Source organism: Labrus bergylta, chromosome 10 (assembly GCF_963930695.1).
Source record: "Labrus bergylta chromosome 10, fLabBer1.1, whole genome shotgun sequence".
NCBI lineage: Eukaryota > Metazoa > Chordata > Actinopteri > Labriformes > Labridae > Labrus > Labrus bergylta.
Genome location: NC_089204.1, coordinates 19,917,613 through 19,935,481, shown reverse-complemented (window position 1 = coordinate 19,935,481; position 17,869 = coordinate 19,917,613). Strand labels below are relative to the sequence as shown.

The following is a 17,869-nucleotide window of genomic DNA, read 5'->3' as shown; positions in this document are numbered from 1 at the left end:
CATCTTTAACTACTCACTTAGCCTTTATGATGTCTGTTAGCCTCGCTGCCTCCAGTTCTAGAAGACAACCTGAACTTTAGACACATGAGAAACAGATTTTGAGGTTAAATGTTCTCTAGAAAGTTATTGTCTGAAGTTTCCTTCAGACTGGGAAATAAAAAGTAGGGTTAAAATGAGTTAGTGATATGGATCGATGGATATTTTTTAGTTCATCAATGATTCTAAATCTTTAAAACAAAGTGGAAACATGGATCCATATTCTTTAAGACACAGACCAACATGTATGCATTTGTTTTTTAATAACAGGAGAAATATATTTTATTTTATTTTAACGTCTGTAAGTAAATAAACCCCGGAGGGATCATATTTCTATTGTGTTTTAGTTGATATAAATGTAACTGAAATCGATTTACCATTTTAGTCTCAGCTCAAATACAAGCCCCATCATAACGTATTAAAGACAGACTTTGTGATGCCTGTATTTATCGTATCATTTTCCAAAGTTTCAATACAATTATTTCACAGCTGATGACCTACACACAATGTTCACCTCTAAATGTCACATCCCCTTCAATTTGATTATTCCCTTTTGAACTGAGATGCCATAGAGACAATCCTTTAGACTTTCTCCCTTTTTCCATATCATAGTCATTTCTATTGTAGCCCAGCTGTGATGGTTAGCCATTAAAACAGAAAGAAGGTTGGAATAAGTTTCAATTATGATGTATAGTTCACTGTTTATAATACATGCAGTCACAAAATGTGGGTTTAGTAGAATACGCGTCGTTTAGAAATATTGAGTGATGACGTCCGTGTGGGGGAAAGACAAAGGCAAGGAGATGTGAGTCAAACTGACCTAGAAGAGAAGTGTAGATAGAAGATGGAAAGGAAAGAGAGGAGACCGGGAAAAATGATAGAAGAAGATATGTGAAAAGCAGGATCTAAAGGAGCGAGGATGGAAAGGAAAGGAAATTCTCAAAGCTTTCTTTCCCTCCATCCACAATGCTTGTATTCTTCCAGAGATTAATTTGAAGAAATGGAGAGGAGGAACAGAGTGATGATCGTCAGTAATGGATGTCTACAGTTGATGAAGTGGTTTAATCATGCACCTTTGTGACTCTTTTGAAAGATACTTAAAAGAGCAATTTTTCTTGTCAACTGCAACACAAGAACAGCCGAGACTTAGAGAGAGCTTGCGGAAGAAATAGAGTTCTTTCTGCTTGTTTTCTTTGTTCCTCTGCCTTCTCTGGATCAGCGTCAGATCTAACATCCCCGCTTGTTTCAGCGTCGTCTTTAACTTGAGAAGTCAGAGATGAAACAGACGATTGTATAAATCATGTCATATCAGCACAGGACAGGTGTTCAAGTTTATGACACCTAAAGAAATAGAAGGAGAAAGAAAATCCCGAAGGTTTATTTTGCTTCCCCGTGCATTTATCTCTGTGTGTAAAAGGTGTGTGTGTCTCTGTAAGTACATTAGGCTGTTATATCTTTACAGCATTAATCCATGTGTGCGTGTATAACACAGACTCTGCTCACACTACTTCGTCTTCTTGTTTGATTTCATATGTCCTACTTACTCTCCTTCCTCCTTTCATGATCTGATTTCATGCTTCATTTCCCCCCCAATACTCTTTAAGAATTCATACATGCATGTGTCACACATACCCTCTTCTCGTCTCTATGCAACCACACAAACACTTAAAGTCTAACTCATCTCATTTCTAGCTCCCACAGCTCACTTTTGCTACCTGCTGTTCACACAAGATTGACTCTTATTATTGGAAATAGTCATTTCAATCCATCTACTGGTTAGTCATTTGCATTTTGATGTCCCATTAATTCAGCACATAGAGTGGGAAGTCACTCATGAGAAAATGTCTCTCTGTGGAGGACTGCCTTTTTGTCACGAAAGGTGTTTTAAGATTTTGTTCTTGTCAGAAATAAGAACTGTGGATTACTGATTGAATGTGGTGCTCTGTTTGATAAAACAAAGTATAACTCTAGATTTGTGCCATGTTCTGATTTCACTCTTTCAGTTATTTCATAAAGCAGCTTTCACTTCAAGTTGTGTTATAATAAAGGTTTGCATTTTTAATGTGAAAGAGGTTGAATATAGTGATTAACCCACTGAGAGTTCAACACAGAGATTTGCAGTTCCCCTCAGCTGTACTGGACTTTATTTTAACATCTTATAGCTCATTGTTATGGCAATAGCAGACTTTTTTCTCCTTATGGAAAACCCCAAAAAGTTTGCCATTTAGTAAAAACATCACCAATGCAGCTTTAAAAGAATGGTTGATCGGGCACAGATGGCCTAGCGGTTAGGTCATGCCTCTGTAAGAAGGCAAAAGACCTTGAAGCGGGCGACCCAGGTTCAAGTCCAGCCTGTGGCTCCTTTCTCGCATGTCATAGTAGTTGAGCATTAAGCAGCTGAAGATTTAGAAATTGACCTCAGAGGGTGATGGAGACAAAAAGAGGGCTGGTGTAAATCGGACACTGATTGCAGATTTTTTTAAGTATTGGAGGGAAAAGCCCAGATAACAAAGGGAATAACAAAAGATCTACACTCAACTCAACTTTAATATTTTCATATCAGGCAAAGAATCAAGTTAATTGTACGACATATCCTGTTGCAGTTCATTCACTCTGATTGAGGTCACAGACCTCCCTAATGTTTAATACAGTTGTCATGTGGGAGACTGTCCACCAGAGTCCAGTGTTTGACTGTTGAACAAGGACTGCTGCGGGTCAAAACTAGGCTACAAGAGGGAAAGAGGAGGAGGAGGAGGAAGCAGAGGAGGAGTTTGATGTCTGTGATTTTGTGCCAGATTTGACTTAACTCTGGTATGTTGTTTAGTTTTCTTTTGGTCTCTTGTCACAGTTTGGCCCTGAACCCTGTCCTTCTGTTTTCTCACTCAGGCCATCCCTAGGTCAACATTCTGTGTGTCCTTCTCTGTTTTTCTGCCGCCACTCTCTTATGTCTCTAAGACGTCCATCATTCATTTTGGTTACATACACAGCTGTACCTTTTTCTTTGTTTCCTCTTTCCTTTACAGTCATAAGACCAATCCTCAGCCTTAAATACTTCCAGAAACTCTATCAGTAAAGTTATATTTGTCTTTATTGTCCTCAAATGGCATAAATAAGCAAACTCTGTATAGATTATGTGGGAGTATGTATCCCATAACATTGTACCTGCACAGATGTAAGGACTTTACATTCATTCTTAAATGTCACCCCCTGCGTCTTTCTTTTCCCTGTTCACCCTCCCCCCCCCCCCTCCGACTGTATTTCCATGTATCGTCTTCTGGAGCTATTCTTATGGGTGACTTCTTGGCAGGCTATCGATCCAGCAACGGAGCACTTTTGTGTAGGTTTCACCTGTACAGCTGACGAGTCAGTTGGATGAAATCCAATGCGACATTCAGGTTCTCCCCATGTCAGTGTCAGCATTACTGTCCCTGCACCTAGACAGTGCAGGGACAGGAGACTCCATGTGTGCAGCATTTGTAGAACTGGGGACTACATATGCTAATAAGGCTGCAATTCATCCTTATGTCTTATAAAATGGGATTATTCAGCACATACTTTAATTTGTCTACAATTCAGGGTCATTATAAATCTGTTGCACATTTAGTTTAGTCAAACTAGGCAGTTGTGGTCAGTGATGATTTCTGAGATTTGCCAATACAACTGCTGCCCTTGCTCAGGGGTTCACCTAGCTTCCTTTTTCCCTTCCCTCTTTCCCCTCCTCCTCTCTTCCCTGCTTTCTCAGCTCCCTCCCTCCATCCCTCCCTCACTTCCTCTCCTCCTCCCTCCCCCAGTGGTTTCATGTCCCAGGTGACAGAGGGGAGCTGTGCCCTTGAGCGTGCTCCTTGCAGCAGGAGCAATAAATATCCGTCTGCTGTATTGTGTGTTCATTGAGGATACTCCATAGAAATGAGGCTCGTGTGATATTTCACGGCTCCTCTGTGGAGGCTGAGCTTGTGTATGTTTATGAATCCAGGAGAGGAGAGCCTGAAGGGAGACAAATAGATGAGCCAAGAGCCATTTGTATTCCTTTTTAATATAAAAACACTTTTTCTGTTAGGGTTGGATGTCACAATACGGCACTTCGAGATTAAAGAAAATATTTTCAGTGTTTTTTATTTGTTACCCTATATGGTTAAATATGTTATATGAGACAGCACTGAGCTCGCGGTGGCTGAAAAATGAATTATTATAGTGACACACAAGAGTAAATATGATGTTTAATTAGTTTAAAATTGAGATGACTCTTGAAGGTTATCTAATACCGCAATATTACAGTAAATGATTTGTCAGAGGTGGCGGGCTTTTCTAGGTCAATAGAACAAAAAATTAACAATTCTAATTTCGTCATCGTTGTCATGTTACATTTTTTTTCCTAAAATGTCTCCTAGGATTTAGGATTACAGTCAATATCCCTCACTCCTTCTTCACAGTTATGTCAATTTATCTTAGAGCTGTTTGTTACATTATTTTGAGGCAGAACACACGAATGTCTGCAATGATTTGCATGTGTGAGTTTGTTTAAGTGCGCGTGTGTGCATACAGTATGTGTGTGTGTTTGAGCTCACGCACAAGTGTATGAGCGCAACTGTGTCAAAAGAGATAATTTTCTATAAGTAGGCTTGACTTCCATCCTCTTCTGTTGTAACCTTCCCTTGTAGCCATGGTAACCTTGCTGTTTCCAAGGCGTGTTGTTCACTGCAGCGTTAGCACGGAGGGGCTTCTGATCCACCAATCACACGATCAGCTGGTCTCTTCTGGTACAGAGCATCTGTCACTCTGTCAGCTCCCACCGCTGTCGCTCTCTCTCTCTCTATCTCTCGCTCGCTCTCTCTCTCCTGTTCAGCTTCTCGGACACTCGCCCTCTCGCTCTCTTTATCTCTGATCTGAAAGTTGATAGCACTAGAAAATACCCACAATGCTTTGGTGCCATTCCTCTGGAACAGTGACAGAATGTAAGGCAGCGGCTGAGGCATGAATGGCAGCATGTGACTGTTTGTTCTGTCTGTGTGAAGGTGTGCATCTGACTGATTTTATAGGCAGCCCTGAATAAACAGCAATATTTCCCACAAAAATACGACTGTGAGTGTGTTCTACTTTGTTTTAATTCATTATCAGTATACAGCAGGCGGAAGGAAAGGGTGACCACATCCCAGGTATTTTCCATAGGCTGGTTGCTTATCAAAACAAGATTTGTGAACACCCACTGATTATTCAGAGGAATTATGAGTTTATTGTACAATTCTATACAATTAAAGGTGGATGGGTTGGTTTTTGGAGGGGCATTTTCATCAGTCCAATTTGCAAATGAGAGAACAAGTTTGCTTCCAGTCACAGAACAACATGCAGTATTATAGTCTCCAATAGAAAAAAGTGATAACCGTTTTTTGTTGCCTAAAGATTTTGGTTGAAAGGTTGTGAAAGCAATTGTACTTCTATATGGTAAACACCAAGATATAAAGTCAGTTAACCTTTCTTGGCATGACAACTGGAAACAAGCCAAAACAGCTAACCTGGTTCCTTCCAAAGCTTATGTGACTTAGTGGTAGGCTGCTAGGTGGAGCTTGTTTTGTATGGTACAGAATGGTGTCCGTCACTCACCATTTGCACATAATATGCACTGCTGTCCATTTTGTTTGAGAAGTTTCTCATCAGCAGCCATCATGGTTGTGAAAAGAAAATGATTGGGGGAATTCCCCATGTACAGAGGTTATAGCTCTTAAAGCAGGCGGCCCCCTTGCACTTTGCTGCATGTCATTACCGTCTCTCTCTTCCCAGTTTCCTACCTTATTCACTGTCCTATCCACTATGGTGGCCCAATCTGAATCAGCCTGAAAAGACAGATCTTTGTGTAGCAGTATGTCTTTTTAATTCATTATTCTACAATTAATTATCTCGTGACCACTTTGTGACCTGTTTTGGGGGATGGGGTCCCCAGGGTGGGCACTGGTTTAACATCGACACTCCATATGGTTTCGCATGTATCTATTATGGAAAAAGGTTGTGCTTCCGCCTACCATAAAAAAAAAAGGTTTATGCAAGTGTAGGTGGTCTTTTATGATAAGATAATCGGATCCATTACCACCCACATGTGTAATAATAACCCAACGTCATACCTATAACATGGACACGGTAGTTATGCTGGATGTTACGCTTCACCTCAGATGTGTTTTCCCCTCTGCTCACACAGATAACGATCAGATCCAGGTTTTTTTTTTTTTTTCTTTTGTTGTGTTCAATCTCCAGGAGAGAAGTAAGCAAACTTAGCTGCTCTCTTCCTGTGCTGGGGCTCAACTGTGAGCAGGATTTGTAGAAGAAACGAATGGGGGTGAGCTGCTCATTCCCACCTCCCACTTAGCCGACTGCGGTGGTGGTGGTGGGGGGGGGGGGGGGGGGGGGGGGGGGGTGGGGGCGTGTCTGTTAGGGTGTGAGAGGTGGGAGGACAGAGGGTGTCCCTAATACCAAAGTGAAAGCCCCCTAATCCTCTGTTTAAGTGCCCCCCGTTTATGTTGGGGTGCCCCTCTTTTTTCCACTCGCCCCAAATAGCGGCGGGTATTGTTGTTGTCTCTTAATCCCCGCCTCCAAATGTAGAAACTCATATATTCGCTTCTGCTTGCGTCCATGCTTTAATGACGGTTTGATTTCTTCTACCAGGTATTGCAAAGCCAAGTCTGGACATTTTTTTTCTGACAAACAAACACAGACACATGCACACACACACACACAACACTCACACTCGCGTCTTTGTTAGTGGAAAAAGCTGATAAGCAGGATGACAATAAAGAGCAGCGTGCTGGCAGAGACTGAGGGAGGCAGGGAGAGTGAACCAGAGAGAATGAGTGGGAGGGAGAGTGGGTGGGATAACAAGAGAGGAGCAAGGGTGGGGGGGGGGGGTGACATATCCCAGTCGTGTCATTTTAGCCAAAGTATTTGTTTCAGCTGCTATTTTCAGTCGCCCCTGTGTCCCCTAACCTTGGATATCAAGATCACACTGTCAACCCCCCCCTCCCACCCACCTCCTACGAGGAAATGAAGGTGAGGAAGAAAAAGAAGGATGCAGAGAGGGAGGGAGAAGCCTCAGCTATTATGGTAAGTCAGTACCCTCCTCCCTGTCCGTAAGGTGCTTTCTGGGGCAGGGGCCAGCTTTCTGCAAGGCAGCAGGGATTTACTCTTGTTGACACATTTAGAAAAAAAAAAAGAGGGAGATAGAGATAGAGAGGGGACAAGGGAGGGTGAGTGGCAGCGGAGGGGATTTGACGTGTGCGTCCTTCCGGCAGCGTGAAAGAAATCGAGGTGCTCTGGGCTTTGTTTTACCCGCCACTGGAGACTTGTTAGATAGAGCCCTCTCCTTCCTCTTTTTCCTTTTTCCACCAACCGTTGTCATCTCCCACCTGAAACTCACCTCTTTTCTTTCCCCCATCCTTCCATCTGATGTCCAGACAGAGGAAGGAACTGTTGTATCAGCTACCGCCAATTCTAGGATTTATTGGTGTGCTGTGATTTTTCTTTTTGCTCTGTTACCTGAGCTGATAGCACCTTGCCCTTTCTTCTGCATGGGATGCATACCCTCGAGGTTAAGATAAGGACAGCGCTAACTGACTGACTGACTGACTGACTGACTGACTGACCGACTGATTGAATAGATGACTTGTTGGCTGTTTGGCTGCTTGGCTTGCTGGCCACTCAGAGCTCAGGTTTCACTCTCCTACTCACAGAGGAGGGAAAGTCAGAGGAAAAGAAAGTGAACATGGCTGTGGAAGAAGGTGCTGTCTTTCTATCACAAGTGAGTAGTGCTGATATTTTGATTTGTTTCATTCGGGAAACGTAGATTTTTGTTGTGATTGTGTATAAGTTTAGAAAAATGATGTACCTTCTATTACTGACTGGTTCAGAGGTTGATTTAACCACTACAAAGAACCAGTCCTGTTTCGTTAATTATGACTGCATGGGTGAGTTTGGGTGTGTGTGAAACATGGAAATAGGATCTATTGCAATCGCATGCAAAGTGTATGTCTGCAGGGTAATAATATGCAGGAGATTTTTAAGCAACACATCGGGGAGTTTGGTGTCTTTAGTGCCAGTGGACATGCGTGTTAATATTGCCTGTAGAGTTATGTTTGAATCATTAATCAAGCTGGATGTGTTTCCCTTCAAAAAGAATAGTAAGGCATTTCTTTGGCATTGCTAGAAACTCAAGATCAAGTGTTACAAGTTCCTTCGTTCTGTTGTTTTTTGACAGAGGCAGGTTAGCTTTTTCCTTCTGTTTCATGTTTTTATGCTTAGCTGACCTAACCATCTCCTGGGCCTAGCTTTTTATTTTGAGACTTCTTACAATCCTCTCATGCACCTCTCAGCAAGACAACAAATACACAGAAATTACAATAAGGTTCTTTTTAAAGAAAAAAATATTCTACATTTCAGTGTTAAAATATCTATAAAACAAATAGATCAACCCCCATGATTACACTCTACTTTACGATCACATCGATTACGATATTGTGTTGATTGAGAGATCCCTATGTACAAAAAAAGGGATGACGGGTAAGCATATGGTGTGGTATGCTGGGCTAGTTATTAGTGGTTAAGATAATTCACTCACACAGTCTTCTTAAAGCTAATGATGGGTAACTTTCAGCTCAACTGTACTGACTTTTGAGATTGTGCTCATCGGTTATTTGTCCTTCTTGCAACTTCACTTTTTGGATTCACTCTCCGAGCTTCATCTTTTCTTGTTCAGTCCTGGGTTTCTTTGAAGAAGCTTTCTGTACACTCTCTAGTCAGCACGGAAAGGTGTGTTTATGGCTCGTATCTACTGCCCCCTGTTCTCTGGAATCATTTCTTTCATGGAAAATGAAGCGACAAACGTTTAATTGTTGCGATCTATACGGACTTGAAACACTTTATTGATCCAGGAAGTGATTTACTGACATGCTCATTCATTCATTTGTTCAAAAACTCTTGCTGCCTCTCACAATCATTTCTCTAAGTGGCCATAAGGAGACATGATGCATTGACCCACATGTCTCTTGTTTGCAACTCCTGAAATGTGTGGTGCTTTCTGTCTGCAACATTAAGTCAATTGAAAGGTTTTTTTTAAAAGGCATGTTGTAATTTAGATACCAGCATTCAATAATTACAGTCACGAGATATACAAAGCCGATGCAGATTAGCTGTACATAGAACATGGCTGATGAGGCTCCTCGATGCAAAAACGCCTGTTATAGATTGACATTCATTGTGCTGCCAATAACATGCTTTGCATCCATACCTCTTAAAGCCTTAATAATGATTTTCTAGCAGAAGCATGTGACAGTGAAGTGGGGGCATACATTTATCTATTCGCTTTTAAATTGAGCTTTAAGAAGAATATAGAAATCAGTACTTTGGAGGACTTAGCAGGCAGGGGATTTTGGGGACGTTTTACACTTTCTAGACAAGAGGAATGGATGTTGTGGTTGGTGCTGTGAGGCTGTTTGGCACCACTGGGTGTTGTGGTCTGCTGTTGGATGTCCCTGTCTTTGTGCTGGTAGGGCTGTGGATCGCTGTGTGTTTTGTGATGTCAGGAGAGAAGGGGATAAAGTGAAACAATACGGCCGCTGCTGGTCTGGCTCTACTCTTATAAGCTCACTCAGTTACCCCCAGATCTAACACAAGTCACCTCAACATGTGTGTCTGTGTTTGTGTATTATGCTGCAGCCTACATAAAATTGAATTAGCCAGCGTGTAAATGTGTGCAGACATTTGTAAATGCATTTTCAGACATGGATGTCAGGTTTTTGTTTTGTGGCATTCTCAGTGCACAGTGCCAAACTGACATCATTGCAGTCCGGCAGCTTGGTGTTATCAGTCTTTATACATCTAAATATCCTCAATCCATTGCACTGATGTCATAAGAGAAAAAGTGCCAAGTACAGAATCAGCACAAATGAAAACAAACGCTGTGCAGCTCTAAACATCATGAGTCTTCATTCATAGAATAAAGGCGATGTGAGGCACCCCAAAACCTGTCTGCTCAGTGTTTTTCACGAGATACTGTCTACCATTTCAGAACTTTATACTTCTAAGTGCCATATGTATTCTGCCATAAATATAAAATAAATCAAAATATTTTTTCATCAATTCATTCTTGAGGGCTCTTAAATAATAACTGAACCATTGGACAACAAACTCCAGCTTTGTTCTGAAAGTACCAATTAAAATTCAAAGAGGTGAAGGCAAATGAATGAGCTATTCTTTTTTTGTAAGTTGAAAGTCTTTGTGGAAAATAATTTGATCTCAGTTTGCAATTTATCTAAGGTTTTCTATGTCACTTCTTCATTTCCTTTGTCCTAGTCTTTTTTTTAGAAAAGGGATAGGGATTCCTCAATTGTTTATGCAAATGTCTTTCGTGAGTATGCTTTTTCATTATAAACACTTTGTATACTGAAAAACTTCATTATAGAAGTTGGGAGTATTGAATTAGAAGTTGATTCTTTGGATGTAAAAAAAAATAGGCATTTTGGGGGGAAAAAGGTCTTTCAATGGGAATTTTACATTTTACAATTGCTAAATCATATACAGTAATCAGCCATACCGCACTTATTCATCAGCTGTTTACAAAAGAGTGGGAAATCTGCCTACAGCGTTAAGGTCAAATTCTAGGGAAAATATCGATCCAGCTGAGATAGGTTTTTAGCTTTAAGCTTAAATAGGTTGGTCCTCTTCAAAAGTATGCCTTTAAAAGTATCTTAATAAGAAGTAGAGGTGTGATAACCTATTAGCAGTACTGAGGCTTCACTTTCATGTAGTATTTCTCTTTTTTAGAGCATGTGCAGACACCAAGTCAGTGACCAGAGGGTGTTTTTAATTAGAGCTCGGATGGTTAATTGTGGTCTTTACAGCAACTTACCCGGAAATTAGCTGCATTTTCGACTCTGTAATTGGGAGTGATATAATTCTGAGCTTTTCTGGTTTTCACTCGTGTGTCAGACTTCCCTTTCTATGCATCTCCCTCTCATCCTCTCCCTCCAATCCAGCATTAGATTAATGCTTTCCTTCAGGCTTAACCTAGTCTTTAATGGCCCCATTTTCTTTGAACCTCTGATCTGCTGAGGCTTAATGATATTTCTCTTACTAATCTCTCGCCCTGTCCCGTGTAAATGCTTCATTCACAAAGACTTGAAGATCCCTCATGCTGGACGTAGATGATGCGGATGGAGGCTCGGACATGTTGGTCACATGGCATTAAGGGATAAACCAGCGAGAGAGTGATGAAGAGTGACTTATGGAAGAAGACTACTTAATCTGTTGGCACTTAAGCTCGGGATGAGGGAGCGCTAGAAGATATTTGAAGATGGTAACTTCAAAGAAACATGTTAAATGTAAGAGCAAAGGAAGTATGTTAATGTACCATTGTTTAAGTCTATGACTACAGTATGACATATCTACTTACTAAGATAATATTCGATGGTGTAAATCTCTGAGTTGTTTGCATGTTAGTTGCCTGTGATCCGTGTACTTCCATGTCAGAGGTTTTAGAGCGGTCAAGCATTTGGTGACAACAAAGCTCTGACAGTCATGGGTCACTCAGTCATGCTGTACACAGCTTGGCGCACAAAAAGGACACATGTCGGTTATGTAAGACACTGGACAACTGTTCTGATGTGTACCAGCATGCAGACTTGCAAACACATGCCGCATAGATATTTTATTATGTGGGAGAACTTTGACTTGAATAATAGATGGAGATGCGAGGCTGGATGGTGATGTTCTGAGCACAATATTAAGTTCATGTTGAAAGTTATACCAGAGAATTCACGAAAGGAATGAAACAGAAGAAAGGTTGATAAACATCAAAAAATACAAATAAAAATAACAGAAAAGTTCAAGCAAGTCTTAAAATTCAAATGCAGTGAGATGTGTTATAACAAAGCTATGGTAGGACGTGTTTTGATTACGTCTTTGTTCTGTCAAGACAGTAAAAAAAGAAAGTGAAGCGGTATTTAGTAAACACCGCCATGAGGAGATGAAGAAGAACATCAATAAGGCAAATGAGGAAGAGTACAGGAGAGCCCAGTCTTATAGTGGTAATAATGTGTAATGTTATATCATTGAAATCAGATTCAGATCATGAATATATTTATGTGTAATATTTGCATTGTCATGGAAACAAATGTTCTGACTTTGTTTTTTGATTGCAACTTTTTTTTTTAAAGATTTATTTTTGGGCTTTTTATGCCTTTATTGTAGAGATAGGGTAGAAAGATAGATAGAGTTAGAAATCAGGGAGAGAGAGAGAGAGAGAGAGAGCAAGCTTGGAATGACATGTGGAAAAGGAGCCACAGGTCGGATTTGAACCCGGGCTGCCCGCTACGAGGACTAGAGCCTCTGTACAACCACTCGTCCACCGGCACCCCTATTGCAACTTTTTCAAAATAAATTCTTGTTAGTTTTCTGTTTGTTGCTGTGTATGTTCGGATTTTATTCTGGGTATTATCAAGAATAACAGGATCAAAACACATTCTGGTACACAAGTAGACTCCATTAATTACCAAACTCATACAAACACAATCAGACAAGCAATGCGAAAAGCTTAGAGTGTTCACCTAGATTCCATCATAATCTATCTACAAATAGTTTACAGTTTGGCTGCAGGTGTTTCTGGGTTTTTCTCAGGCTGTGTGCGACAGTCAGTGCAGCAGTCGATTCTTTGGCAGCTGCTACTCTCAGCTGATTGCTTCCAACAGCCTCATTCTTAAAACATTATCTCAAACATTTATAATGCCTCTTTAAAACTTTTAACACTGCTCAGTATGCACCTTTCAAAGGTAGCGGCTGTTATATTACTTGTTATTGTTCTTGACCCATCGCTTATTTTCGCGCAGGTTCGGGCTCTGTGCCAGTGACACACTCTCTTGTTTCATGACTTTTTCTCAAGGCCACAAGAACAGAAATATCATTAGCGGTTCAATGCTGTCACACTGCTCTCTGTGGGGAATAAGGGAGAAGATTTTTTCTAGATGTCGGCTGATTGGATGCAGAGATGTGATCTGCAGCTTAATGGTCTCTTATATTCAGGAAATGACTTGGTTTCCAGCTAACACAGCTTAATCTGCCATTAATTTGTTTGACTAAACAACCTCTTTGAGCACACACAGACACAAATATTTTCCTCGCACAGTTTATCACAAAAACAAGATTTGAATCTGGTTGTCTCACATTTTGGCTTTGGGTCAGATGCTTCCATGTTCGTCAGAGTTATTTTTGGAAAAAACGCGGTGAGGGGGAGGTAGAGAGGACAATGTTGGATAAGTGCTCGTACCCGTTTTGCCCTACTGAGTTTATCCTAAGTGTCTCTGGCCACGGTGCTAAAAATAGCAGGTCTGGGCTTTTGATAATTCAAGGGAATTTAGTTTTTGAGCCGCTATTAGGAAGCGGAGTATCACAGCTTCCCGCTCTCAGCTGCTCCAGTGCTGATTTTACAAAATGCTCTTCGCAAAGCTGCCGCGAAGAAGCAAAAACAAAATGTGCAGAGTTTGCTTTGTGTCATTTTGTGTCAAACCAAATGTCCAAGGAGCTTACATGAGCATATTGAAGAATCACAACCTCCCTCTCTTATTCTCTCCGACTCTTTTTCTTTGTCTCATCCTTCAGTTGATGCCCCCCCCCAACCCCCCCACCCCCGTCCCTTTCTCCTCCTCTCTCACACACAAGCATGCGCGTACATACACACTGCATTTATTAAAGGGGCAAAAACATGCTTGCCTCATCATTTTATTTTGGTGTGCAAAGCTCTATTTCTGTAGTGATGTAAAGGACAGCTGAGCAGAATAGATAATGCTCTGCTCCTCGTAGCACAGCGACTACACTGTTGTATTCAGAGGAGATGTTTGTGCAGGAGAGGAGGTCTCTGTGGCGATTTGAAGGACCACCCGGTCACTGAACTTCCTACATTCTGGACATCAGGGACGTTTGGATGTAAAGCTGGAGTAGTGGTCCGCTGGGATATGATGGATGACGGGGAATGACGTGAATTGTTGGGATGAAACACTGTGCCGCTGTTAGCTTTCTCATGGATTCACTTTTGGAGATGCTGAGCGTTCAGTGGACTTTATATGGCTTGTAAATGGACGATGGATCTGCTGCATGTGCGGATGTTGACTTTGTTTTTCCCCCTGTTAAGATGTTTGAGGATTTCTGAGGAACTATGACAGAGTTCTACCTGGTACAGTAACATTTCAGCCCATGCTGTGTAAATAGAAGGCTGATAGTTTATTTACGATCAGCATGTTGCCATAGTCTGAAATGCCATACTCACTCCTCTCTTTTTCTTCTCTCTCTTTATTTTCTGCCTCTCTTTCTCTCATTCCTCCTCCCCAGTCTGACAGTAATGCAAGTTACCTGCGAGCTGCCCGGGCAGGAAACCTTGAAAAGGTCCTCGACTACCTCAAGTCTGGGGTTGAGATCAACATTTGCAATCAGGTAAGTTTTCTGACTCTCTTAGCGAGAAACCAAAATGTACCTGTGAGTGTTTTTGCTCCTGTGAGAAGAACAATGGATTATTTGTTTCTTCACACTTACACCTGACCGCTGTAACAAGCAGGGTCCCCCACCATCACCATTTACCCACAATGACACATTAACTCACCTAGGGTATGAGTTACACATATGCCACTAAATGTGTTTGCTCCTCAGAATGGTCTAAACGCTCTCCATCTAGCCTCCAAGGAGGGGCATGTAGAGGTTGTTGCTGAGCTGCTGAAGCTCGAAGCCGCTGTGGATGCAGCCACTAAGGTAAGACCCGCCCCCCGTCACCTATCATGGCTCAGATGGACTATATTTGGATCCAGTACAAAAACATGGCTGTGCTGCAGGATTAAACAGCATGCAGCTACAGTGTGACTGCTGTAAGTGTGCAGCCTTTGTTGGGGCTTGTTAATGGATCAATATTTAATGATAGCCATGGGGATTGCTGCTGGAAAAAAAGGAGAGAGGAATAAGCAGGAAAAAGAAATGTATGTCAGAGTACAGCAAGAGAGGTTTAGAGTAACTTCAGTCAAGAGTTTTTGTTGGAAGTATTTGTAAGAAGGAAAAAAGGTAGGCCAAATCAGAAACAGTAGTAGTGTTGTACTTAATCTTGTGTTTTTTATTTATTTTGAAGCATCTTTACTCTGATGCTAAACGTTGAAAGGAGAGCCATTGAAAAAAATATTCAAATTTGATCCCAGAAGGTTTTTTCACTCCTATTTAACATGTGGTTCAGCCTCTCTGCCACAGGCCACAAGCCTAGTGCAGACATAAACACAGGGCACGATGAAATATTCAACATCAAGGAGTAAATCTCCCCAATTAAAGCGTCTCTCTTTTGTGACCCCGAGGATGTTTGGGGATTAGTTTGAGAACTTGGGAATCCACTGCCTGCACCCCGATGTCTGTAAATTTCTATTTTATGCAGCTGATGAAGATAATCAGGAGGACATTGCTATCGAGGATAACTAACTGCAGTCACAGAGTGTTTAAATTGAGGCTTTTGGGGTGTTTTAATAGCTCCAGTTAAGTTTGTTGTAGCTTGATGTGGAAGAATTAAACAACAGGCCTTTTCCTCGGTTCATTAGCCTCGAGAAACACTTTTGCAGCTTACAATGTGGAACGTGTCAGAGAGGAGTCCATTTACCTTTCAGAGAAAGTTTTTCCGTTCACACGTTTATGCCATAGAGGTGTTTATGGTCCAGTCCTAACTGTTAGGAATTACATTTAAATTATAATGATTTTTTTCTTAAATTCTACATGTCATTTTTGGGGAGGTAATTGCTATCAGTGCAAATCTTTAGTTCAGGGTTTTGTACCTTGTGCAAGGGCACAGGGGTGTGGCCATTGTTGGTTTGGGTGATGTCACTTTAGGAAGCATTGGTTGGGGCTAAAAACTTCAAGTTCCAAAATCTGTGGAGCTAAAAAAACAAAGAGGAGTTTACTACACTTCTGTAACTCCCCCCTGATCTATGTTAGAGACATGCAGCCCAAGGCTATATTAGCTACTACTAGCATAACACACCTGCATCTGAACTGAACTGTTTCCAGAAAAGTCATGCAGTACTTGGCTAATATTATTGTCAGTTTTTTTTTTTTTAGCTGTGAACAAAAACCATGGCAGAAAAAAATAATGTTATGATTGAATGATGGCAAATCAATAAAAAGGTAGTCTGGCTGTCTATTAGTGTCTTCACTTCTTAAAAACACTGAGTGGACTGAATGCCACTCTCAACAAAGAACAAGTTACGATGAGAATTACAATTCCATGGCATTAATTGTATCCATACAGAAGGCCATAATCTTTGAAAAGGCTTTGGTAGAGCAAAGTCAGTGAGATAACACGTAACACGGATTAAAACAGCTTCAATTTATAGTTACCATTTTAAACTGATAGTTTAATCCTCACAGTTCGCAAAGTGTCACTAAAGCAAACAAACTATTTTCTTTATTTAGCAAACAGTCCTTTGCTGCTTTATGAATCTGCCCTGTGCCTCAGTAAGAATGCCTATCTGATCTTCCAGCTCCAGTTTACAGTACGTGACAGATGATAAGTACTTGCTTCACAACCCTTCTTGTGAATATCCGAGCCCAGTATCATGCGGCCAGCAGAAAGGCTGGGGGGTCAGCTCTGACTGCGCAACGACCTGCACAGGTTCATAAAAAGCCTCCTGTAGTTTTATTTACAGCCGAGGCTCAGCGGGGGACTCATTTATGTGAGCGACGTGGGCTATCGGAAGTGACACATTGTTGGCAGAGCAGGCAGGGGGCATGCCAGGAACAGGAATGCCAGAAGTGTGGTTGGCGTCACTTTAGCACAGTGATACTGACATGGATATGTACAGGACACTAACACACACAATGACACAGTGGGACAGGTGGAGCAGAGCTTAACGCACATTCCTCTGCTTGTTTCATGTAATCCAGAAAGGAAACACTGCTCTGCACATAGCCTCTCTGGCCGGCCAAACGGAAGTCGTCAAAGAGCTGGTCACTAATGGAGCCAATGTCAACGCACAATCTCAGGTGGGATTTACTACACATGTGCAGACACGCGCATGCACGCAATGAATGTCAAAATGACCACGTGGTCCTCGTGATATACAGTTAATTTAAGATTTTTAGTATAACTTTAATGACTGCTGTGATGCACCCAACAGTTTGAATGCTACTGCATCACATTGAGGGAATCGCTCAGAGGAACGATCCTCATTGACACACTCTGGCTTCGTGCCAACTAGGCCTCTGCCTCTCAGGGAAGCTGCTGTCTTTGCATTTTACGTTGAGCGCTCTCAGATCAAGGTGACAGGAAAGATTTCAAGCACTGGTCTTTCCTTTTGTTCTTTACAAACCCCCGAAACAGCGAGTATTTTATGTAACAGCAACAGATAAGTCTTAGCGATTTCTCAGTGAGATGTTTGTGTCTGTGTATCTAACACTCAGTTTTGTCTATTATTTCATTTCATTTCAAACCTTTATTTATTCTCCAAAAGACATGAAGGTTTCCCTCATTTCTAGTGCTGCGAGATTACATTCACTATAAAACAAGAACACACACAAACAAACAACAAACACTTATAATCAATTACATAGACAATATAGATTGATTAAAAGACTGGAAACAAAGTGGCTAGAAATCAAAATCCTAAACTCTGAAAGAGAGTGAAGAATCTCAATCCTTCCTTTGGTTCACATTACAGTTCAGCCAAGGATGAAAAGGAGATACTGTATTGACAAAACAACTTGTTACAAGTGCAATAAATTCAAATTGGAAAGTTTCTTTTGTTTTAAGTGACTAGAAATGTATCATAAATATATTTTTTTAGCTCCT

At 41.2% G+C, this 17,869-nt stretch overlaps 1 protein-coding gene across 8 annotated transcripts in view; it reads left to right on the top strand.

Moving 5' to 3' along the window:
* LOC109987898 (ankyrin-3-like) overlaps positions 1-17,869 on the top strand; it is a 130,509-nt gene that overhangs the window by 52,798 nt on the left and 59,842 nt on the right. For 5 of the 8 annotated variants that reach the window (XM_065959612.1, XM_065959615.1, XM_065959613.1 and 2 more), the window contains exons 2-4: positions 14,392-14,493; positions 14,707-14,805; positions 16,966-17,064. In XM_065959612.1, coding sequence (XP_065815684.1) covers positions 14,392-14,493; positions 14,707-14,805; positions 16,966-17,064 — 300 coding nt within the window. Of the gene's footprint in view, positions 1-7,047; positions 7,123-7,765; positions 7,817-14,391; positions 14,494-14,706; positions 14,806-16,965; positions 17,065-17,869 lie in introns of those variants that run through there. The other 3 variants (XM_065959617.1, XM_065959616.1, XM_065959614.1) reach the window with 2 other exon arrangements.